This window comes from Colletotrichum phormii (genome assembly GCF_030913505.1).
Source record: "Colletotrichum phormii strain CBS 102054 chromosome Unknown BDP81scaffold_40, whole genome shotgun sequence".
Taxonomy (NCBI): domain Eukaryota; kingdom Fungi; phylum Ascomycota; class Sordariomycetes; order Glomerellales; family Glomerellaceae; genus Colletotrichum; species Colletotrichum phormii.
Genome location: NW_026851482.1, coordinates 121,108 through 145,267, shown reverse-complemented (window position 1 = coordinate 145,267; position 24,160 = coordinate 121,108). Strand labels below are relative to the sequence as shown.

Below are 24,160 nucleotides of genomic sequence, written 5' to 3'. Positions count from 1 at the left end.
TTCTGGGCGCTTTGTACCCTTGTTGGCATTCAGCCACGCATTCGTCTTTCCTTCTGGTGTCATCCAGTTGATCTTCCTTCTTGGAGTTCGGTTGCCAAGATAGACGGCTGCCGCTGTTGTCTCTGGCCAGAGTTGTGGGGGAAAGTTTGACTGTATACAGAGAGCTCTTGCTGCTGCAAATATAACTCCCCCAGCTCTCTCGGCTTGGCCGTTTTGTGCTGATGTGTATGGTGCTGTTCTCTCCAGAATGATCCCTTCCTCGGAGGTGTAGTCCTCTATGTTGGTCTGTAGAGACACATCCCCATCAAGCCGTAAAAATCGTACAACAATATCGTATTGCACTGAGAGAAACTTGACTAGTTGCTTGATAAATCGGAGGCCAAGAAGTCGTCGATGTGGAAGTGCTCTCTGGAGCTTCAGCTTGGTGTATGGGCATGTGGCGATAATACTGACTTTCGCCCCATTGTACGCTTCCTCCATCAGAAAGAAGTCAATGTTGATCCTCTCGAATGGGTAAGTGGTTTTGTAAATTGGTTGACGTCTTGAGATGCTCCTCATTGCTTTGGCCTGTCTACATGTCTCGCAGTCCTCTATCAGAAGACCCTCTATTCCTGCATCTGAGGATGCCTTGGATAGGTGTTGAAGAGCCGCCTTATTTGCGTGGCTGAGTCGTTCGTGCCACAGTTTGGCGTTCTCCTTGCTGGTTGCTCGAGGCTGAGAAGAGGATGAGAAATAGACTGCCCCTTGGCCGTCAGGAGGCTCGAGATGATACTGTGATTCTAGTATCCAGATTTGAAATTGAGGACTGCCCTGATTGTCTTCAAGGCATCATTGCCTTGCCGAGAACCAAAGTCCTTGCTCCTCTAATCTGATGGTACTGATCAGGGTAGTTGGAGCGTCTGGTACTAAATATGCGCTGTTGATTCGCAATTGATGAGGTTGGCCCATTGCATCTACTGCATTGACTATCATGATCCCTTTTGCGGTTGCAATAATAGGCCCATTTGGGGTGTCAAAGGTCTTCTTGACAGGGTTTAGATCTGCAAAGCGAGATTTGTCCCATGTGAGGGTATCTGATGCCCCGCTGTCAACAAGTACAGCGTGTTTGTTATCGCTGGCTTGAGCGATGTGCTGACAGCTGCCATTTGGTTCTTCTGGCACTGAGCTGGTATCCGACCAGTCAGTATCTGAGTCTGATGGACTGGATGCCCGTATGTAGTTGGCCTTGCTGGCCTTCTGTTCTGCCAATTGGTCTGGAGAGACGCTCTTGGTCCTGCTTTGCTCTATCTTTTCCTTTAGCCTAGGGTTGTTGGCAAGGAAATCTTGAGCCATCTGGATCTTCGCTGTGTCTCCAGTCCAGCCGGATGGACGAATGTATGGGTTCAAATAGAAGCATTCCTGATAAAAGTGCTTCTTCCCATCTAATAGACAAAAGGGTTTCGGCCTGTTGTCCTTATCCTTTGGTTTTCGGCCAAAAGAAGCGTTGTTGGTGTTGCCCTTGGCTGAAACCCGTGGAGATTGGCCTTCTTCACGCTGTTGCCAAGTGGCATATGCACCGCCTGATTTGGAGTCTTCATCTCCATGCCCAGCCTCTAGCCAGGTTCTCAAATGCTGAAGGATTTTCTTGCCTGTCAGCCGTTCTGATGGATCAACGTCGTCAATTTCTTCCCTGGTTGTATCCCTAGCCATGGGAGCGACGAAGTCTGGATATACCCCTTTCAATGCGTTGAGAAGGGTGGTTTGTTGATGAGGTACACTCATCTCTTCACAGCCCAATCTGACTGCTTTGGAGAGATTGGTCTCACAAGATTGAATCCACTCTTGGGTGCCTGATCTCTTGATCCTCATGAGATGATCTCTATAGGTCTTGTAGGTAAGTCTTTTCTCCGCTTGAGGAGATCGTTGATACCTGTCCTTCAGGCTTCGCAGGGCTTCTCTTGGAGTATCAGCATCCACTAGCCAGGAGAGCATGGTTGGCTCGATAGTGGTGGTGATGTCTCTCATGGTTTTCTGAAGCGCCTGGGTTCTTCGCTCGTACTGCCTAAGCTCCTCGATATATACTCTGCTGTTGGCGTCAAACAGAGTAACTTGGTCGCTATTTGGGTCGACTGGCAGTTGTGGTCTGATAGGCGCAGTCAAGGCCTCATCAGAGTCAGGGTTGCAGAACTGCCATATCCCGTTAGATTTGGCATTCATCCTGATGAAGGTATACCAGTCTGGCCAGTCAGATTGGCTTTTAAGGCGAATAGTAGTCTGTACGGTAGACATCTTGTCCGATAGACTAATAGGTCGGTTGTGATACCCGTGGATTGACCAGGTGCCTGCCTGGGCTGCTAATAGACAAAGAGGTAGTTGACTGTGTGATGCTTATTCAGAGTATCCAGTGGTCAGAAAGACAACTGGGCTCATAACTGTTGGGCAGCGATTATCAGGTAGGGGGTCAATGGGATGTATTGATGAGTATGAAGAACGAGTGGCTATGGGAATATCCCGACTATCTATATAGTGAGTGGAAGACCCTTTATACTGGCATATCCTTGGCAAACTTAGTCATGCTTGTGTAAGACCATATTGTTTCATAGGCATGGTGTGACAATCGTTGTAACGAGTGTACTGGGATGGGCCTGACAGAAGGCTACAGCGGGTGGGAAGCTGATGACAACACATTCCCGATTCCTGTCTTGGTCGTGCCTTAAATTCAAGAGAAATTACGACATTCGAGTGCCAGAAGCCATTTTCAGCCTTCGAGGTTGGGAGCGGTCTTCTACAAAACGCTCCTTCAGTGAATCGCTAGGCCCAGGTTTACTACTCGGTAGAACGGATATATTTACTACAATAGGATAACAAACGACAGGTGACCAATCTTTAGCAATATTCGCCTCGGATCCAGTACCAACCATGAGCAGGGTTTCTTAATCTTATAAACAAATTAACATATAGGTACGTTTAAAACCAATCATGTTTCCAGTATCTGTGATGACTGAGTCTTCAAGTATTCCCGAACATTTCGCAGTAATAGACTTAGACCAAAGAATAATAATAAGACACTGGTTCGAAAATATAGATTTCTAGATTCCATCTCGAATAGAAATGGATGAAACACTCGCCGACTCATCAATATATATCTGCAAGACGAGAAATGGCATATGTGATTAACGCGCGTGGATCGCCAGCACGAGGAACTTACTCGTCTTACGCTGGCAACATTGAACCACTGTGGTAATACTGTCAGCACATCCTCGTCCCGTAACGTTACATGGAGAAGTTGGCCTCGAATTTCTCTGGGGCTAAGGCTTTGAGGCGCGCTTTTGACCTCACCGGGATGTTGGTGTTTAAGCCGTCACTACCCAACTACATCATCATTAAGCAATGGGTCTTTCGTCCGAAATGAGCCTCCTTGCGTACCGTCCTTCCCTCTTCGTCCATTCGTATCGTATCGATCATGGCCGCTGCCTAAGTGTAGGGGGCTACATCGAGAAGGTCTCAAATCACCTCTATTAGTCTAACGATCGACGAGCGACTAGACAGACGGGTCACTAATCAACCCCCCACGTACCCCCGTCTCTCTACCTAGTACCTAGGCGTCGAAAGTTGAAATCACAGCGCGATCGCCAGTGGGTGCAAGGTTGACAACCCATCGACGATTTTGAAGGATCAATGTAGTTAGTCGAGCTGCATATCCACCCGGACACATCATGTGCTAGGTGCATAATAGTGCTCGGGCCAAGGCCATTAGGTTGAATGATTGGCTGCGAAAGCTTCCGGTCGGGGCTGTCAACTCCCCCAGCATCACATTTCACAATCTCAAATGCTCTTAGGCTTTTAGCTGTTTAAAAACGGTCCGGTCTTACTGCATTCCCGAAGGCAGACATGTGCTCAGACTCCCAGTGATGATTGCGGCGTACGGCTTCAGCCGGTACTCTGCAGCAGACGCGAATCCTTGCCAAGTCATTCATGATAAGGCATGCCGCGTCGGAGCGACGGGACGAGCAGATGAGGCACAACGAGATGCAGGGGCCCCAAAGAAGATCTTACTTGGCACTTTTGCCAACGAATAGACGCCGACCTAATCGTAAATGATGCACAAACGACAAGGATTATGATCCAAAAGGTTCTCGTCGCTCAAATTTCGTGAACAACGGCTCGCGACCGAGAGCCGCACTTGCGAGAGACCGCACCGAGTACCGGTGTGAGCAGTACATGCGAATACTTTCCCATCCGTTCTTGTCTAGTCGTCTCCCGGGAGGCGTGCGATGGGTCAACGTCTCGGTTCGCGCCGGGCTTAGCGGTAGACTTAGTGTCTTCGGCTAAGCATTACAGGGTACAAGACCCATGGTATGTTGGATTGATCTTTCGTCTATGTTTGCCAAGTCAGGAAGCCTATCAGCCAAGCTTACGTATACGTGTAAGCACAAATGACGTTGGTGTTTCAATTCCGACACTTCATACATACCCTCTTTCACACCGGAGCACTCAGTTTTCGAACATACTAGCACTTACAGCAATCGAGGGAGACAGTTTCCGTGCTTGCGTCTATGCCATTCCTCTTTCCTTTGCCACTTACCTTTCAGACTTTACACCACAATGGCCTCGAGTTGGCCAGAACGGCAGCAGCAGCCGCCTAATGAGAAGTCGGTGAGCACGGGGCCGGTGTTGGTGCCTAGTCCCCCCTCTGCAAGCGAAGAGCAGCATGACGGCGATGAGAATCTGCCCCCTCGAGACAGTGGCAGAGCCGCTTGGACCAGTCTCATTGCCGTTTCCGTCATTGCAATGGCAACTTGGGGTGAGTCGAGCTGAGGTTTGCCTTGTCGCAAGCCATCACTGAAGTTGACAATCATTGTTGTAGGCTTCGGGGCCACCCAGGGCGTGTTTCGAGAATACTATTTCAAGACTCCTCCTCTAGAAGGGAATCAATTGGTCGCTTCTACCGGCCTGTTAGTGGTGGTGAGTACCCTGACCGCGCACTCGCACCACCAAACTAAGTTCTACAAGGGCCTGTTGCAAACCCTGCCGCCCTTTCTGCTCAAGATCATCACTGCCTACCCTCACTATAGAGTCTACATGATGTGGAGCGGCATGCTTCTAGTGGTAGCATCCTCAATCGGTGCTGCCTTCTCTATTTCTGTAAGCAGCTCACGAATAATCGTCATCTTCAATTGAGAATGTTAACATTTTGTCCTAGGCAGTGCAGGTTATCATGACACAAGGGCTCATGTATGGGTTCTCGAGTGGCCTTCTCTTCGCACCTTGCTTAAGCTTCGTGGATGAGTGGTTTCTCAATCGACGTGGTATTGCCAACGGCATCTTGTATGATACTCGGAACCTCATCCTGGTGGCGAACGAGGCAACGAGCTAACTTATGATGCCAGTTTCGGGGCCCCTAATATCGCGGCTGCCGGTCTCTCTCCAATCTTTTCCGTTCTGTTGAAGCGCTTCGGGCCTCGTACAACCTTAATTGGATGGGCTGTGTTTACAGCAGTAATCATATCGCTTGGCATTCTATGCGTCCGCCCTCGTCGTACAAGCAAAGCGGAGATGGAGGCTGCAGCTCGGCAACAATCGTCTACCACCAGAGTTTTCAGAAAGCCGGTGTTCTGGCTCTTTGTTTTTTCGATGACGCTACAGAGTCTGGCAAATAATCTACCTGCGAACTACTTGCCCAGTTACGCTACGGATCTCGGTATCTCACCGGAGAAAGGTGCATTGCTGGTCACATTCTTGTCGCTGTTTGGAATCATCGGCCAAATCTCTCTTGGAGCCTTGACGTGAGTGAACCGCCCCCAAGGTCTACGAATGACTTTATGCTAACAGGTATATACAACAGAGATGCGATCGGACCTTTGATACCCATGCTGCTAAGCACCCTCGTGAGCAGCTTTGCGGTCTTTGTTGTGTGGGGATTGGGCAGATACTACTGGAATATGGTGATCACTTCGATCTTATTTGGAGCATTTGCCTTCAGCTTCATGGTTCTGCGAAGCCACATGGCGGCCATTGCGGTCGACGATCCCGAGCGGCCGGCCGAGGAACTCTTTGTCTCCGGCATCCTCCTATTCACTAGAGGTGTCATAGGCGTGGCGTCAGGCTATATCGCTGCGGCTGTTCTCCAAGACAGCGAGCATATTGGAATACAGCCTGGGTACGGTGCTGGAAAGTGGCGCTCATTGATCATTCTGTTGGGAACTACGATGACAGCAGCTACCCTAGGAGCCTTCGGACTTCTAAAGAAACGGAAGACAACTTAAAACCTGCCATTCTCTTCCCAAAGTTAGATTGCGCAGACTAGAGTTGAGCGGCAAAATAGGAGAACGGTATTCTAGACATGCCTTCCCAACTGAGGCTGATGAGGTGCAATTCTGTTGACTAGCTTACATGCTGTTACGGGCCGAGCCCTTCACATGGGATGCTCTCGGCTATGCTCGGCTTGATAGTAAGACATCCAGGTGGATGCAAGGGAGACACTAGGGTAACAGCAGATAAAAGGACACGTAGGCCTACCTAGAGGAACAGGAAACCTTCCCTTCGTCATCTGAGGATTCTCAGTTGAGAAAGGAAGTACGAGTTGCAACATTGCTCCTACCGCCCTTGACACATGCGTACTTTGAACATGTAGACCGAGCGCTGATGGATTGTCAAATTGATAAAATGAAACCGTCTATATTACTTGGGTGTGCCTTTGAGAAGTTCGAGCGTGTGACGCGCTACTATGAGGCTCACTCTCTGCAAAGATAGCGAGCCCGAGATCCCGCGCCTCACAACTCTCTCACACACCCACCGACGCCTTGAGGCCCCGGCCTTACCACACCCCTCTCTCTTCCTTCCTCCTTTATCTTCTATATAAGAAAATATAAGAAAACAGAAAAATGCTCGCGTAGGCAAATATGCCTCCGAGGGCCGGTTACTTGTTGCGGCAACGCCGTCTGTGGACGGCGTAGGGCTGCTAGAGACCCATTCGCTTCTGCCGAGTCAGGGACCCCCTGCTGGCGTGCTTTTTGGAACTGAACGGACCCTGGGGATTAGATACTAAACTCCACTGCTCTAGGCACGAGAAGAAAAGTGTACATTATAGACTGCCTGACTTGTCGTACGCTATAATGGCGGCACGGCACATCATATGCCCAAAGGGCTCTCTGGTTGATCGGAGCTTAGTTACATAGATAGCTGGGCACCTGTCCCTGATGATGTAAAACACCACTACTACTACTACTACTACTATTACTTGGGTGAAGCCCCTGATAACTGTTTTACACGTGAGACATGGGAAAACAGATGATCGTATGTTGAAAATTTGGTTCGTGCAAGCAGTCTTTGAGGATAAAAGTTTGCTATTGGAACACCTTGCACGCGAACAAGGTTTTGTTGGCAGAAAAACTAGTATACACTCTCGAGCGAGTACGTCTTAGAATTACAATTTCAAAGTAGAGATGACACGGCTTCCGTCTCCCTCACCAGCCCGTCCAATCGATGACCCCGAACAGAATAGTACTCGCAGTTTTTCACAAGAGTTCCCTTCCCGGTGTCAGCATTGAAGACGTAGCAACCGTTCCTGACGATATTGGGAGGCGTGTAGAGATGGAGCGAAACGGCAAACTTGTCACTGTTGTTCCACATCTTGTGCACACCCTGGTCATCACTCATATAGGCCACATCGTTCTCCGTGTAAACTGACTCCAAAGCGACATCCATGCTTGCATTCCTGTCGTCTAGGGGGGTTGAAATAATTTCTCGGTTCGATTCTTGGGGAAAGTCGTAACGTGTCTCTGTTAGGCTGCCTTTGAGGATTTTCATCAAGCAGTGTGCGTTACTGTGACTATGGATGGGGCTTCCCTTGCCGGGCGTCCAGACGAGGACCAACTGTATCCCCGTCGATTAGAGACTGATGAGCGTGTTTGAATGACACATGACTTACCAAGTTACTCTTGCCGTTGCCCTCGTCTACAAGGTTACGAGTGTATGCCATGCTAGGATTGGCTAGTGCAAAGGCTTTCCATTCTTTCTCGTTGCTGGTATAGGTCTTCATGAGGTCCATCAAGAAGTCAAGGTCGATGTCATCACAGGTCAAGCCTGAAGAACCGAGAGCGTCCCTCAAGGCCGTCACAAGGTCATCGAACTTGCTAAGACCTTTGAGGCTAGTTGTGTCTTCGAAGTACGGCATTGTGAGAAGCTTGAAATGGTCTTGACTCAAGCTGAACCCGATGCGAAGAATGACCTGGAAAGCGGCCATTATAACACGTCCTTTTCAACCTCGAAGCCTAGTCTATAGGCCCTACTTCCACGTAAGTCCCAGTACTATCACATAAAACCGTTTTGGAACTTCATTGGATTTCCATTTCCTATCGATTCAGCTGGATTCTGTCTAGTCGAGCTGTTTGAATCGGGCATGTTTTCAGTCGGGGGCTGACATGCATGGTGTGGTGGCAACTCTGTGATTATCTCGACGATATTTTGGTTATCACTTCAGGTCGTTCTCAGACTTGAGTTGAGCAGGGAAGCCGAGGTGACCAGTAGTGTGAAAGTGATTGCGCCGAGACACGGCTATGACTCCATTCCGATCCTTCCCCCCACATCTCACCGGGCCACCCTCTCCCTGCAATGCAACGCTTACATTCCCGTTGCGCCGCGTTTCTGTCTTAGCGGCAAACGCCTCCCAAACTTTGTATATGCACTTTCCTCTTCTAGTCATATGTTTGTCGTCGTCCTATGAAGTAGGTATTCTCACGGCTATCGGGCACCGATTACCGGCGGCCTTTGAAAGGGTAACTACGTTTCCTGTGCGACAGCCGCGTTGTTACTGGAAGATACAAGCTCAACGCTCCCGCATAAGTGAGATTACAGCCAGAGTGAGACACAGCCCCTGCAGGGCCCCTCGCTGAGCTCTCGCGGGCGCCTTGTTTCGATTTTCAGCCTCGGATGGAACCCTGCGCTTAGTGGAACATGTACGATGTTCATCACACGAAGATTTGAACACCTTATGCTTCAGGAGAGGATCACAGAGCGAGGGAATTCTGACAAAAGTCCCGCATTTTAGGCAGTCAGCGGACGTAACCGTGAGGCGCATTCTAATAGTACTTGTAATCCGAGACAAGGAATTCGTGAAGGTAAAGAGATACATGGAAGTAACCCCGAAAAGGAAGGGTGGAAGTCTCGTACGACATGATCCAGAGGCGATCTACGGGTTGAAGATGGATTTCATGTCATTGAATGTATCGATTCGGAAGTAAGTGAACAAAGTCATAGCCTGATTTCAGGTCAGACGAGATAGAGTCGAGGACGAGTAGATGTGATAGGTCTCTCTGGCGTTTATAGAATCAGCAAGGCATTGAACTGACGCGTAAGCGGGCGTAGCTACCCATGGTATCGAAGTTAACTAAGGCGGCCTGCGAAAAGGCAAGTGTCTCCTAATATTTGAAAGTTACATCTTACGACTGAGTGTTCGTTATATAACCTATCCAAGAAGCTCGCCTACCTCAAAACTTTCAATTAATTCTCTCACATCGCCATCAACAGTAGTACATTTACAATATCACATCCAGTTTTCCTTCTTTCCCCAAGATGACCGTGGCTGGTTCAAAAAAGATGGATGGTACTGCTGCACCCTACGCACCAACGGCAAACCTAGACACGGTGGTTTTCTCCAAAGTATTAGACCGCGATCCGGCGACCATTGACAAGATCGTCTCTGCCTGCGAGAATGTTGGATTTTTCTACTTGGACATTTCGGACCAGTATTCCGCCACAATGCTAGAGAATCTTGACAAGTTGAACATTGTCATGAAAGACTGGTTTAACCAGCCAGCCGCCGCAAAGCGCAAAGAGCTTGCCATCAGCATGGCATCTCATGGGTATGTGATAGTTGTCCTTTTCATTTGAGCCCTTAGTCCTTCGTGAAGCTCATTCAACCTGCCACATTCAGATACAAGCCAATTGGATCCCAGGCTGGAACGCATGGGGGCCGTGATGGCTGGGAAGTTCTCAAGGTGAGTGATAAAAACTAGCATCCACGGAGAATGACGATTATAACAAGTACCCAGACCGGTAGCTTCGAGTTGGCCGGACGGTGGGGTCTACCCCCCGTGGTCGAAAGTAACCTCCAGACGTTCACCTCGTTCCAGAGCCAGTGTCATTACATCACGCGAGTGCTTCTTGACCGCATCTCCAACGCTTTGGGCCTAAAGGGGGCACAGAGCCTCAACCACTTCCATCGCAGCGACTGCCCGTCTAAGAGCGCGCTTGCGTTCTTGCACTACATTCCTATGGATCCGACAGGAGGTTATGCCGGACACAACGTCCACACTGACTATGGCACACTAACGCTTGTCTTTGCGCCTCAGTGGGGGTTGCAAGTTCTTTCACCTCCTGAAGCGCCCCCCCCGTCATCGGCCTCCTCTTCAGCGTCTCACGACTCAGATGAAAGTCTCGATAGTGGCTACCACAGAGGACACAATGAGAGCACCGACGATGCGAATCTCAAGAAAGAGAAGGTGGAAGCAAACTTAGAGTGGCAGTATGTCGAGCCGCGTCCCGGTTGCGCCGTTGTCAATGTGGCTGATGTGCTACGATTCTTGACACGCGATAGACTGAAGTCGGCGGTACACCGGGTGCTTCCGCTGCCTGATGTGGATCGCTATTCTGTCACATACTTCCTGCGACCTAGTGATGACGTTGAGTTCATCGATGGAGAAGGTCGGTTGACAAATGTCATGGATTGGTACGACCGTAAGAACAACATGTATGAGGCTTCTTTCGGAGCTCAGGATCGGTCCCTGCTGATCGGAGGGTTGTACAAAGAGGTGTAATGTGGCCATGTGAGCATGAATTTCGTCTGAGACGCACAGCGTTTCGACTGGTCATGTGTCAAATCCATAGTGTCAAAGTAGTGCTTATTTCACACCCCCGGTTCGCACTCTGCGCGGTGAAACTATCCAACTCCTACTTCTTAAATATTTCTCGCCCGATGAACACTTTGTAAGGTGACTTATGTAGTAGTTTTACAATACGAATCGAAGCAAAAGGCATGACTTATCGTGCCGCGAGTCCTGGCAATCAAAGTAATCACAACCCCATTGTTGTAATTAACTAGTTATGCTTAAAAGCTTTTATAAATTTACGATGCATTTTGAGTGTATGGTCTGTTGTTGAAGTTGGTAAAGATAGCGTATTTTTGGTGGGGGAAAAATTGATTACCGTTACTTTTGGTACGGCACTGTACTCCGTTAAGCTCTCGATCACACTTCCATCGGTCTTCGAGGCCCGATGGACTTAAGTAGGATCTCGCTCATGCGAACATTGTGAATGCTGACACGCGCTTCTCCTGCCCCCTCAACTTTGAGCTCTTATAAATCGACTTATTCTAATGACCTGTCCCTAAGTAAATCCGAAAAGACTAATTCGTGCGTACTTCAAGAGATACGGTCGAAAAATATAAGAGTAGACTTAAGGGAAATCGCATAAACTGCGGTCATGAGCGTGTGTCTCCTGAAGTTCGAGAATCTTCTCATTCCCTACCTAGCAAATGCCATTCATGCCAACCAGCAGAGTACCAAGTTTCTATTGGAAATCAATCGCTATCTTTCATTTTCAGGGGCCAGCTCCCCCAAAGACGTACGTCGGAAAATAGTTACTTGAGAAGTTGCGCAAGATACCAGCCAAGCTCATGTTTATGAGACTATCTCGTTTTCACGCCCCCTCATCCTACCGTTGGCAAGCTGACGACGCAAAAGGAGCCGAAAGTAGGCAACGACGATGATCACTGCGGCTTGGTTGTCCACTCAGCCAGGACTTGGCCGGGGGACCTTGGACCGCAAACCATCTCCGGGCCCGAGGCCCCGAGAATCCAACAAGCTCATTTGAGATCTTACTCCATCCGAACATGCGCCACATAATTAAGAACACGTGTGGCTTTGCGCCCGTGAATTCTCACAGCGCCATACGAATATATCCATTGTTGATGGCTGGAAGACACCACAGGGCCCGAGGGCCCGGGGTTGTAGCGATCTCAACTCAACCTAGGCTCATCAAAGACTCTGTAATACGGCTTTGGGAATATTTGTATTATTTAAGAAGGCGCGCATTCTGCACCACAATGAACGTGAATTATCCTGTTCATCGACAACTGATAGGCAACATTGGCTACATCGACGCGATCTTAGCAGCATTCTTCAATCACACACCATTTCCGCCATGATTTACCACTCCTGGAAACTTTGTACCCTTGTCGGGTCGCTGGCTGCTTTAAAGTCTTTAGCTGCCGACATAAGCACGCCGAAGACCTTTACCGGGGGCACTCCACCAGTGAGCACCGTTTGAGTCACTGTGGGGGGCTTCACTAACACTGCCAGTGTGACGCACTCATCGCCGCTGGTTTAAGGGACAGGGTTTTATCGCCAATCGACCCAGGGTATGAGAAGCAAGTCCAAACCTGGTGGGCTCGAAACGCCCAACTTCATCCGTGGTGTCTTGTGCTGCCCGAGAGTACCGAAGAAGTTTCCCTCACGTTGACCACGCTCCTCAAAGCTGACAACGGCGCCGGGGACTGGCACATAGCGGTCCGGAGTGGAGGCCACGGCTTTCAGCTGAACAACAACATCCAGAATGGCGTGACTATCGATTTGAGCATGCTGAATTCTTCCACTTATGATGCTGCAACTAATACCGTAATGACCGGCTCAGGAGGCCGTTGGGAGAATGTCTACGCCAGCCTGGAAGAGCAAGGCATCGTGGTAGTCGGTGGCCGCGATGGCGACGTTGGGGTGGGCGGGTTTCTCCTCGGCGGCGGCACATCCTATTTCTCACCCAAGTATGGATTCGCCTGCGACTCTGTCCTCAATTACGAGGTGGTTCTCACCAATGGCAGCGTGGTCAATGCGAACAATACCAGCAACTCGGATTTATGGAAGGCGCTTAAGGGTGGCGGCTCCAATTTTGGCATTGTTACGAGGTTCGACCTAGAAGCCCTTCCCGCCCGTGACATCCACTACGAAGTCCGAATTCTGCCGGCAAGTGCTCTAGATGTGGTTTCCGACACACTTGTCAAGTTTGCGAATCACAACATGTCGTTGGCTGATAATGCACTCGTCACTTTTCTCCAATACAACGGCAGCGCAGGCTCTGATATCACGATCACGGCCATTTATGTCAACACTGTTGGAGATGATGACATCGGAACGGCTTTTGATAACCTCAGAGATCTTCCGGCTCTTCGCAATGTTTCTGTGAAACAGTCTGTGGCTAAGACTGCCGCAGGTTCGAAAGTCCAGGGCGGACAGCTGTAGGTCTAGCTTATGCCTGAAGCACTCATTCATCGGCTGACTTTGTGATTTCTAGAAGTGCTGCGGCGACTGTCCTGTTCAGGAATGACCCAGAGATCCTTCGCTACGCCAACAAGCTCCACGAAGACTTTGTCAAGTCACTTCAGAATTCCATCAGTCCAGAAGCATTTGGAACGATGATCTTTTTACAACCCGTGGGAATCGATTACGGGAGTATTGCAGAAAAACGTGGCGGGAACATGCTTGGGCTAGACAGATTGCAGTCCAATGCCATCATGTGGACGGGAGGTGTGTATGTCTTGACGAACGATGCAGACTTTGCCATCGCGCAAGCACGTTTGGCTGCGATGTCGTACATGATTGAGAAATTCGCGAAATCTGTCGGGGGCGCCATGGACCTGGTCTATCTCAACTATGCCAGTCCTCGACAGGATGCCCTAGCAGGTTATGGCCTACAGAACGTGCAGTTCATACGGGATGTTGCTGCCAAGTATGACCCGAGCGGAGCATTCCAAAGTAGAGTTCCCGGGGGCTTTAAAATTGGGAGATCTGGGTAGGAGAACGAGCTAAAAGAGGCAAATGGGGTCGACGCGCTGCCAGAGGTGATATTTGCAAGCGAAGGTCTGTGATATTGATATTGGAGGTCAAGACACCCCGTTCGTTGAATTTTGATCTAGTCACTATAGCCTCTCGAGTTTTTGGAAATGTTTCTGTCTAAGTATGTAGTGCAATTTAGAGGTCATTTGATGAATAGTTAAGCTATGTGCATAGGGTCAAGACAGCTCCTAGCGGAAGTGCAGCGATGAACAGTTGGTCTCCCCGAAAGAATTTTCTGTACAGATACTCCGGCAACAATTCAAGATTAAACAGTTCGCTTCAACCACATGAACAATCAATGAATTCAGACTTTAGACCTGCGGAGTGTAGTCGTTAACGATCCCAAAGATGAATTTTTCGTAGTGACCGCGACCCTCGAAAGTCTCTTTTCCAGCAATACCGCCTTTGACGAGACCATTGGCGCGCTGATAAGCGCCCTTCTCATCCCTGATAATGAATTGAGTAGTGACATCGACCTCCATTACGTCGCCGTTTGTGAGGTTGTACTTGGCGGAAAGGCCATCGGTCTCAAGCAGTCCAGTGGTAGGAGGCCAAGCTGCCTTTCCTCCCTTCTGGCGAACTTCTATGCTCGCCATGTCGCGGCTGACGAGACGAACTTCTCCGTCTCTTGAAACATAAGAACGTCTGCTCTCATTGCCACTATAGTCGAGAAGGTTGTACCAGACGATGGAGTAGGGACCAAAGCGAGCGTGGCCCCAGTCCCAATAACGAGGACCGTCGATGATGGACTGGTTGGCCCAGTTCTTATCGTGGTATCCAATGCCATCTTCGAAGGCAATAACCGTGTCCTTAACGACGAGGTCTACCATAGTGTCGGCATCGGGGACAGCGTTAGCCCAGTACAGTCCTGGCAAGAGGTCCTAGTTGACGCCAACTGCGCCATTCAGGTCGCAGGGGTAGTGGGCCGGAGCAGTCTATAAATCTTTGTGTCAGTCCCTTGAGAATGAAGAGTGGCGAAAATGAGGATAGGGAATTCACTCACGGCCTTAAAAGAGATGGTACCATAGATGCCCATATACTCGGAGTTGATGTTGATCGTATAATTCACATCAGGCTTGTCCAACGAGGTTCCCGTGAAGGATCCAATACCTTCCCAGGCTCCAGTGATACCATGGGGACCGTTGGTGACGTGGACCCCGGCATCGGCCATAGCTTCGAAGTAGAAGTCTGTCCCATTCGGGTAAACTCCTGAAACTTGGACCGCGAGTGGATGCGGGTACTGTGCAAAATCTCCTGAGTTGAAGAAGACGATGTTCAGAGTCTGGTTAGTGGACTTCGAAACGACGTCAAAGTACCAAAAGTCGGCTGAACTCTTGGCAGCCGGAGTCAGCATCTTGAACCCATCGAGGTTCCCCGCCACCGAGAGATGCTCAACGCTGACGGTACCGTTGTGGTAACGAGGAGGTAGGTCGAGGACACGAGTGGTGTTGCTAATGGCAGCTCCGTAGGTTGTGCCGAGCACAGCAACGGCCAGTATCAACCTACTGAGAGCCATTTTGAAGGTGATTAGTTGACCGCTTAAACGAATGTGGAAAGGCTGTAGAGGAATGGCAAAAGAATGAATGAGTGAATAGTGCACGGCACGCGAGTATCGAATCGATTGAGAAAGTAAGAACGAACTTTAGTATTTAAGGAATTTGACGACGGACATACGTGTATGATAAGTATTACCTCATCTGTAAATGATGCACCTTTGAGGATATATGAACGCGCGGCAGAGTCAGGCCGTGGCCTAAGAGTTCTCCAAAGTCCCTGGTCGATGAGCGGAATGCAAGCCTTTTGCGGTCTACTCCCTAAACCTTGGAGAGGAGAAGAAATTTCCCGACATCGGGAAGCTCACCCACAACTCTACGCAACAAATTGGGAATGTCCCTTAGCTATCCTTTGTCAAGCCTTCTAGAAGCCCCGGTTTTCTTTGCTGCACCAAGCATGAAACCTCGAATGATGCGGCGTGGATTGTGGCTGATGATACTCGGACCGCGTATTCGGGCTTTCGCGCGTACTCTCTTAGCTTAAGCCGACGGCGAGCCTGGCTTCCTAAGTTATCGACAATGACCACCACAACCTAATCATCCCTCCAGACCTAGCTCGTGGGTTGCCACTAATCCAGGATGAGTCATTGTACCACCTCACAGGATATATCAATAAGATTAGATGTGTCTCAGCAGGGCTTTTTTTTCCGCAATGCGACGGTCTGCCATTCAAAGCTGTGCGTAGGAGCAAAGCTCAGAGCATTCTCATGTTGAAAGAATCATAGTTTTTCGTCACGTGGTGCTCTCACAAGCCATTCTGAAATGTACATCTTGGGCTTTCCAGAAATGTATTCCAAGAATGGGTCTCTAACAAGGGCGAGGTCTGTTCCTAGTATTCCCGAAACGACCGCCTAGCGAATATTATAAGAAGGGTAGGAAAGCACCCCCCGTAACGATGCGACGGGACTGTATATAAATGTTACGACCCAACATGCATGACCAAGAACAAGGTCTGCCCCGCAGGCTCTGCCCCGCAGGTTCGCGGCGGCTACAGCGCACCATGTATGCAGAGGACAAGGAACACTAGGCACCCTCTCACGGAACGGAAGAACTATGGTACAAGTCACGTGAAGATAAGATAAGACATGAGCGGCCATGGCGGGGCCATGAGCGACCATGGTGGGGCCATGAGCGCTCATGCCAAGTAATGAGCGCTCATGCCGAACAATGAGCGCTCATGCCGAACGATGAGCGCTCACCCGATCAGAGGAACTGATCATTGACAAGGGATATGTTCAGGACCAGGACTTGTATATAGGATGGACTCGAGCCGGACTCTAGGACAGACTTTCCATAGCTCTTCAGCAATTAACTTCGTATCAGATCTTATGATCGCTTTCAGCTATCTTTCCTGAGAACCTCTTTGATAAGACTACGATTGATCACCGCAGCCTTCCCTTACCTTACGACTTACAGACATAGCTTCCCTGAAGCTATCCACGACTACGATTACTGTTACCAGTTCCGCAGCCTCAACTTCTGCAAACTACCCCTACGACTAGCTGGCCGTAACACTAGAGCGAGAGGTTAAGAGTATTAGAGATAAGCTTAAGGCTAAGGGAAAGTTAGATACTAGGAGGTAACTATATAGCCGAGATATAGGAATAAAATATTATAATATTTAATATTAACTAAACTATAACGTACTTGATAAGCGAGCTGCCCACCCAACCGCGTTCATCCTTCCTCCTCACTTCTAATGCGTATCACGCCACAAATAATCATGTCGTCACAAAGCAAAGAGGCCCAATTGAACTTAGCAGTCGAGGCTATCCAAAAAAACCCTAAACTCAGCATTCGAGCCGCAGCAAGAATCTATTCAGTCTCACCTAGGACCCTAGTGTTACGGCCAGCTAGTCGTAGGGGTAGTTTGCAGAAGTTGAGGCTGCGGAACTGGTAACAGTAATCGTAGTCGGGGATAGCTTCAGGGAAGCTATGTCTGTAAGTCGTAAGGTAAGGGAAGGCTGCGGTGATCAATCGTAGTCTTATCAAAGAGGTTCTCAGGGAAGATAGCTGAAAGCGATCATAAGATCTGATACGAAGTTAATTGCTGAAGAGCTATGGAAAGTCTGTCCTAGAGCCCAGCTCGAGTCCATCCTTATATACAAGTCCGATCCTAACTGAACAGTGCTGAACAGTCCACTTTGTCTGGATATGTTGGATATGCCGAATATCCAACATATCCTTGACTCGGTTGGATATGTCGAATATCCAACATATCCTTGACTCGGTTGGATATGTCGCATATCCAACATATCCTTATCCCTTATCATATCTCTTATCATCACGTGACTTGTACCATAGTTCTTCCGTTCCTGGGGTTTCCCTAATGTTCCGTCCCGTCCTGCATATATGATGCGCCGTAGCCGCTAGGCGTCAGCGGGGCACGCCCTGGTCTTCATGTTGGGTCGTAACACCTAGGCACCCGATTAAAAGGCACACCTATACGACAAGACACTATACCTAACTTATGCAAATTGACGGAGCTTGAAGAGGAGAAGCTAGTTGAGTATATCCTCGACCTGGATTCCCGATCGTTTCCTCCCCGGATCAGTGGTATGGAAGAAATGGCTAATCGATTGCTCGCCGACCGCGACGCGCCCCTAGTTGGGAAGCGCTGGGCTTCAAACTTTGTTAAACGACAACCACAGCTCCGGACGCGCTTTTTTCGCAAATACGACTATAAGAGGGCCTGATGCGAAGATCTAGACGCGATAAATGCGTGGTTTCGGCTTATAGCGAATATAATTGCGAAATACGGTATTATAGACTCCGATATTTATAACTTCGACGAGACTGGGTTTATGATGGGCCAGATTGTATCCGGGATGGTCGTCACGAGTGCCGAAAGGCGTTCAAATACAAAAATGATACAGCCTGGCAATCGTGAATGGGTTACAGTCATTCAGGCCATCAGTTCGTTAAGCTATAGCGTTCCGCCGTATATTATCGTTGTAGGCCAATATCACCTCTCTACCAGGTATATAGAAACAGATCTCCCACGCGACTAGGTCATTGCAACGTCTGAAAACGGATGGACAACAAATGAAAGAGGCCTAGACTGGCTCCAGCACTTTGATCGATATATAAAACCGTATATAACTAGCAGTTATCGCCTCCTCGTCGCCGATGGGCACGAAAGTCACCACTCTGCAGACTTTGAGATATATTGTAAGGAAAACAATATCGTTACACTCTGCATGCCGGCCCATTCGTCTCATCTACTTCAGCCCTTAGACGTTAGGGGTTTTGGGCCACTAAAGACGGCTTATGGTCGACAAATTGAGGATAAGATGCGCCGGGGTAATACCCATATTACGAAGGAGGACTTCTTCCCTGCATTTCACAACGCTTTCACGCAAGCCCTAACGGTAAAAAACATCCAGGGAGGCTTCAGAGGGGCCGGGCTTGTTCTTTTGAGTGCCGAAAGTGTACTTTCGAAGCTTGATGTCAAGTTACACACTCCAATACCCCCAGGGTCCCTACCAACAACACCCCCCGCGTGGACTTCTCAGACGCCAAATAACCCAACAGAGGCCTCTTCTCAGTCCGAACTCATCAAAAGGAGGATCTCCCGCCATCAAAATAGCTCCCCAACTTCAATTATTGAAGCTGTAGAGCATTTATCAAAGGGAGCGCGGGGATTTATGCACTAAATTGCCTTATTAAGGTCGGAGGTCCAGATCCTCCGGGAGGAAAATAACCTACTTAGCCGACGTAGGAGGGCTAAGAAAACACGTCTCAGACAAGGAGGAAGTCTTACTGTAGCTGAGGCAGAGGACATTCAGTCGCAGAGAGAGGCTACGGCCCAGATTGAGGAGGAAACGCGCCAGAGTAATGGTCGTCGGCCGAGGACAGAAACAGGTCGACGGCGATGTGGCGTCTGCGGAAACACTGGCCACAATGCGCGAACATGTCAGTTTAATGAAGAAATGTCTGAGGAATAGGATTCAGAGTAGTTTCAATTGATTTTATGTTTTTAGTGTTGCTCCTTAGACAGATTTATAATGTGATCATGGTTAGGTGGGCAGCTCGCTTGTCTGGGCAGCTCGCTTATCAAGTACGTTATATTCAAGACCAGGACTTATATATAGGATAAACTTAAGCCGGACTCTAGGATAGACTTCCTATAGCTTCTTCAGCAATTAACTTCGTATCAGATCTTATGATCGCTTTCAGCTATCTTCCCTGAGAACCTCTTTGATAAGACTACGATTGATCACCGCAGCCTTACCTTACCTTACGACTTACAGACATAGCTTCCCTGAAGCTATCTCCGACTACGATTACTGTTACCAGTTCCGCAGCCTCAACTTCTGCAAACATACCTCACTACGACTAGCTGGCCGTAACAGTATCGATACTGTTCATATTATAGGTATAATCGTCGATATAGACGGGCACCGGAAGAAGCTTCCGGACTTTAGAGCCGAACACTTGACGAGCGGCCCGCTTCGCCAAGGAATCGCTAATAGGCCGGCGGTGGTTCTAGAGGATCTCGGTGGTATAGTTATAGATAGTCGTAAGGAAGAGAACTAAAGCGTTATCCTTCCAGGTTAGCTAGTTAACCTAGAATATACTAAAAGAGTAACTATATTAAAGTATAATTTAGTAGTTATAAAGAGAAGTTCTGTTAATTATACCTAACTATCTATAGTTAGGATATAGTGGATTCGACCCTATGGTATCTCTCTGCCCTCTATCTCCTTCTCCTCGATAAGGATCTTACTAATACTGGCGTCTTTTCGGTAAGTGCCCGTAGCGCCGATATTCTACTACCGGAGGGCCCGGAAGAGCTTCACCAAGGTAAATAGATTATCTGAAAAGATGTAGTAGACCCCCGGAGGTAATAACCTGAGTAAGGTAGTAACCACCCGCAACGTCGGCGTCAGGGCCGCTTTTTTAGCAGCCTCGTCGCCGGGCCGGAGCCGGGCCTGCGGCATAAGTCCGTACGGACCCTTGTCATAAGAGTGCTATAACTACCGGAGGCAGTAGCCGTTTTAAGCTAGTACCTATACCTTAAACCCGGTAGGGGTCGGCTTTATTAGTATCGTTGCCGTCTTTGTAGACCGGCCCGTGAACCGGACTATAACCTCGTTGACACAGTCTCTCTGCTAGATCATGGATACTGGCAGAGGGGGTAAGACTGTGGCCTGACCGTATAGGTACGGGCAGGAGAGTGCGAAATGAGCAAAGCGATTGAAGCATGCGCAGAAGAGCAAAGCGAAAGAGCAAGTGAATGTCAAAGGTAGGTCATGGGTGATGTGTATCTTCAAGGTTGACCCCCTTATGTGGAGGGTCACGGTCAGACCGTCTTAAGTATAAAGGCCACGCTTATCACGTGACCGTAGCACTAAGTGTGCTGGTAGGAAATGTCACACTCGTCGAAGGTAAGGTCGGAGCCGGCGGTGTAGAAGCGGTCCCCGGTCTCTTGGATATGAACGGACTAGCCGTTAACCTGCCGGTAGACCTTCGGCATCTCCTCGTCCGGGGCGGCGCCGGGGCCGGCTCGTCGAGTACGGAGGTATTGTAGATCCGGATTCGCCGGTAGAGTAACTGGAAGCGATTCCGGGGTATGTATTAGGTATAGAGATAGATAGGGTCCTCATTCTCTTGCTAAGAGCTCCAGTATCTTGTATATTTAATTTCAGGGTGGATTTTTATATGGGAATTGATATAGTTACCGGCGTCGCAAATTGATACACCGGCGTCGACCTTACACCGGCGTCGACCTTACACCGGCGTCGCTGTTCGACCTTTTGATTGGCCCAAAAAAATATTGTTAGTGCAATCAAATTCTGCCAGATACCCACAAAGTATCTCAACCCTTTTTGTTCTTTTGCTCCCTTTCCTCTAAGGTTACATCATCAAGCCTCTAAGTCTGACTTATGCTATTTGCTTACAATGGCTTCTCTAACTGGAGTTAGAGATGTTCCACAAGGCCAATCTCAAAGCAATACCCCTACTAATAAACCTCCCCCTATACGAGAGCGACCATTGCTTGAGTACGGCCTCCCACCATCATCTCTCTCCTCAGAAAGCAGCCGCCCTAGCGTTAGCCAATTCTATGGAGTTGGTGATCCTTAAGGGCAGCGCGACCTTATCACCGAGCTCCCAGCCGACATACTACAAGACACGCGACCTCTTATATACGATTACCCTAGTATAGAGCCTACGATATATCTTACTCGTCATTTCCCTAAAGGAATAATAAAAACCCAGCGGACTACTCTCCTACGACTTTCTCCAGAGCATAGCCCCTCTCTTCCCAACGAACAGTCCCAGCAACCTTCCCATCCTACAACAGAGCAGTTCAATAGTGCTCTTCAGCTTGTTCTACAGGTTGTTGGGACTAATCAACAGCTAACAACGGCACTCCTCCGACAATAAGAGTATGTCCGTCAATGGCAAGAAACATGGGGTCCCTAAGTTAACCTACTTCCCTATTCACCCCTACGGCAATCTTCCCCTCAAAGCGAAGCGTCTTTCCGAACTGCAGCCTCCTACCATACTCTAAGTAACCGATCCTCCTCTCCTCCTATAACCGAAATCCCAAACCCACCGATTCCTGGCGATCTAGAGCAAACCTATGATGCCCTCTTCGACGGAGTTAATACCTTTGCAAGAGCTAATGGATTTGGCATTGTAAAGCGGAATAGGCATAAAGCTCGAGGCCGAATCATTCGATACACCTTCCAGTGTGATCGGTTTGGCGAGCCTGGGCCTACACAAGGTGCTGGCATTCGACAGCGCAAGTCTCGTAAATGCGGTTGTAAATAGCAAGTTATTACCGAGGCTCAAGAGGAGGGCAAGTGGCTCTTACGTTATTACCTAGACCCCCAGCACAGTCAGCATAATCATGGCCCTAGCCTTGAAGCTACTGCACACCCTTCACATCGCAGGCTTACCCAGCCACTTCAAGATACCATTAAAACTACAAGCCGACGAGTTGGGATTCGGGCTCGCGATGTGCGTGCTGTTGTCCAGGAGCAGTTCCCAGAGTCCTCATTCACCCAGCGAGATATCTACAACGCTAGGGCTCGTATAAACCGAGAGAAACTAGCGGGATATTCGCTAACTACAGCATTAATCAAGCTGTTTGATGAGCGAGACATCCCATACGTGGTGAAATGGGTAGACGCCGAGCCAAACCGCCTTATTGGCCTTATCTGGACCTTTCCCTACTGTCTCCAAATGTGGAAGCGATTCCCTGAGGTGATTAGCTTTGACAACACCTACAACACCAATCGCTTTAAGCTCCCTCTCTTCCAAGCTACTGGGCAGACCTGCCTTGGATCTGTTTACAACGCTGCGTTTGGCCTTATCGACAACGAGAGACTAGAGGGTTTCCAGTTTCTCTCAGCAGGGATCCGCCAACTCATGGACCAACACTCAGTCCGTTACCCTACTGTTATTATTACAGACTACGACAAGCAGATGAAGGCTGCACTGAATGAGCAGTTCCCAGACGTTCAGCAACAACTCTGCATCCACCACATCAATTCTAACGTTATGCTCAGGGCTAAGCAGAAGTGGGTTAAGGACCGCAGCTGTAGCAGTAACAGCAGTGGGTCTGATGACGAGGGATATCAGCTACCAATACAAGCAATGGCCACGCTAAGTGATGAGGATGAGGCCTATATCAACACATCTGTTGATGAGCCCCCCCCTCATACGTATCGTGGGGTTCTTATGATGTGGAAGCTTGTTGTTTTTGCTGAGACTGAGCACGCTTTTGAGAAAGCCTGGACCAAGCTCTGTAAAGAGTTTAACTACCAACGCCCAATCCTCCAGTACCTCCACATAACATACCTACCTTTAAGAGCACAGTGGGCCCGCTGCTCTATCCAAAAATACCAGAACTTTGGTGTTCGCGTCACCTCTGGCACTGAGTCAAGTAATAACAACATTAAGAGTTATCTCTTAAATGGTCTTAGTCACCTATATCGACTTGTTGATGTTATGCAGGACATGATTGGTGACCAGGAGATACGCTTCAGGCAAGCTTGTGCTGAGGATGAAGTGCTTATAGGCCGGGAGTATATAGGTACTCGCTTTGAGTACCTAGGCGAACTTCGAACGATGCTTTCCTCAAAGTGTCTTGCATTAATTGGGAAGTAATAACTACCGGCTGGCAAAGAAGGTAATGCCGTCTGGTACGAGGCCATTCCCAGCCCCCCTTGGAGACTATGGTCCAGACTGCACTGTTTTAATTGAGCTGGGTATCCCATGCTGCCATAAGATCTATCTCTAAAAGTTAGATTCAGCTACTTTTAGTAAATGGGAGGTACACCCTCGGTGGCGTTTTCGAGAGACGTCTTCCTTAGATCCATACCGCCGGATCCTTGACCCTAAGATTGCTGCATCCCTCCGCGGCAGGCCAAAGAACACAGTGCAGCCTGTCCCATCACAACTAGCCTTACCTACAGAGGGCTAGTCAGCTAGACAAGCCCGCACTACCTACAGCAGCTAAGGCGCAAGTAGTAAGAAGCGAGGCCGCCCACCTGGGAGTAAGAATAAGTCGACGCTAGCTGGGCTTACATAAGAGACAAGTTAGCCAAGTTAAAGCTAGATATTAAGCTCATCCCAGCGACAAACAAGGAGCTAGTCTAGTGTTCTTGGTAAGGGGAGGATAACAGGGAATTATGTAAGTGGACGGCCGATGCAGCCTAGTGTTCGGAGGAAACGGAGTTAGTGGGAAATGGTCTGTAGTGACGATGAATTTTTGCAACCACGTCGCAA

At 49.0% G+C, this 24,160-nt stretch overlaps 5 protein-coding genes across 5 annotated transcripts; 3 read left to right on the top strand and 2 right to left on the bottom strand.

The window, feature by feature from the left end:
* Positions 1-4,584: 4,584 nt before the first annotated feature.
* Positions 4,585-6,245, top strand: BDP81DRAFT_400656 (major facilitator superfamily domain-containing protein; the record flags this gene model as incomplete). Its single annotated transcript, XM_060588719.1, has 6 exons — positions 4,585-4,783; positions 4,847-4,944; positions 4,993-5,124; positions 5,183-5,307; positions 5,370-5,765; positions 5,825-6,245. 6 exons carry the CDS (start codon positions 4,585-4,587, stop codon positions 6,243-6,245), a joined length of 1,371 nt encoding a protein of 456 aa, XP_060438013.1.
* A 1,168-nt stretch (positions 6,246-7,413) lies between these two features.
* On the bottom strand, positions 7,414-8,155 carry BDP81DRAFT_466374 (cysteine dioxygenase; the record flags this gene model as incomplete). The annotated part of the gene is made up of 2 exons (XM_060594389.1): positions 7,414-7,854; positions 7,910-8,155. 2 exons carry the CDS (start codon positions 8,153-8,155, stop codon positions 7,414-7,416), a joined length of 687 nt encoding a protein of 228 aa, XP_060438012.1.
* Positions 8,156-9,576: 1,421 nt separating this feature from the next.
* Positions 9,577-10,796, top strand: BDP81DRAFT_400654 (uncharacterized protein; the record flags this gene model as incomplete). The annotated part of the gene is made up of 3 exons (XM_060588718.1): positions 9,577-9,842; positions 9,914-9,977; positions 10,032-10,796. 3 exons carry the CDS (start codon positions 9,577-9,579, stop codon positions 10,794-10,796), a joined length of 1,095 nt encoding a protein of 364 aa, XP_060438011.1.
* A 1,384-nt stretch (positions 10,797-12,180) lies between these two features.
* On the top strand, positions 12,181-14,001 carry BDP81DRAFT_510321 (uncharacterized protein; the record flags this gene model as incomplete). Its single annotated transcript, XM_060595742.1, has 3 exons — positions 12,181-12,291; positions 12,339-13,267; positions 13,324-14,001. 3 exons carry the CDS (start codon positions 12,181-12,183, stop codon positions 13,823-13,825), a joined length of 1,542 nt encoding a protein of 513 aa, XP_060438010.1. The 3' UTR covers positions 13,826-14,001.
* A 175-nt stretch (positions 14,002-14,176) lies between these two features.
* BDP81DRAFT_455717 (uncharacterized protein) lies at positions 14,177-15,381 on the bottom strand (the record flags this gene model as incomplete). Its single annotated transcript, XM_060593090.1, has 2 exons — positions 14,177-14,746; positions 14,869-15,381. 2 exons carry the CDS (start codon positions 15,379-15,381, stop codon positions 14,177-14,179), a joined length of 1,083 nt encoding a protein of 360 aa, XP_060438009.1.
* Positions 15,382-24,160: the final 8,779 nt, after the last annotated feature.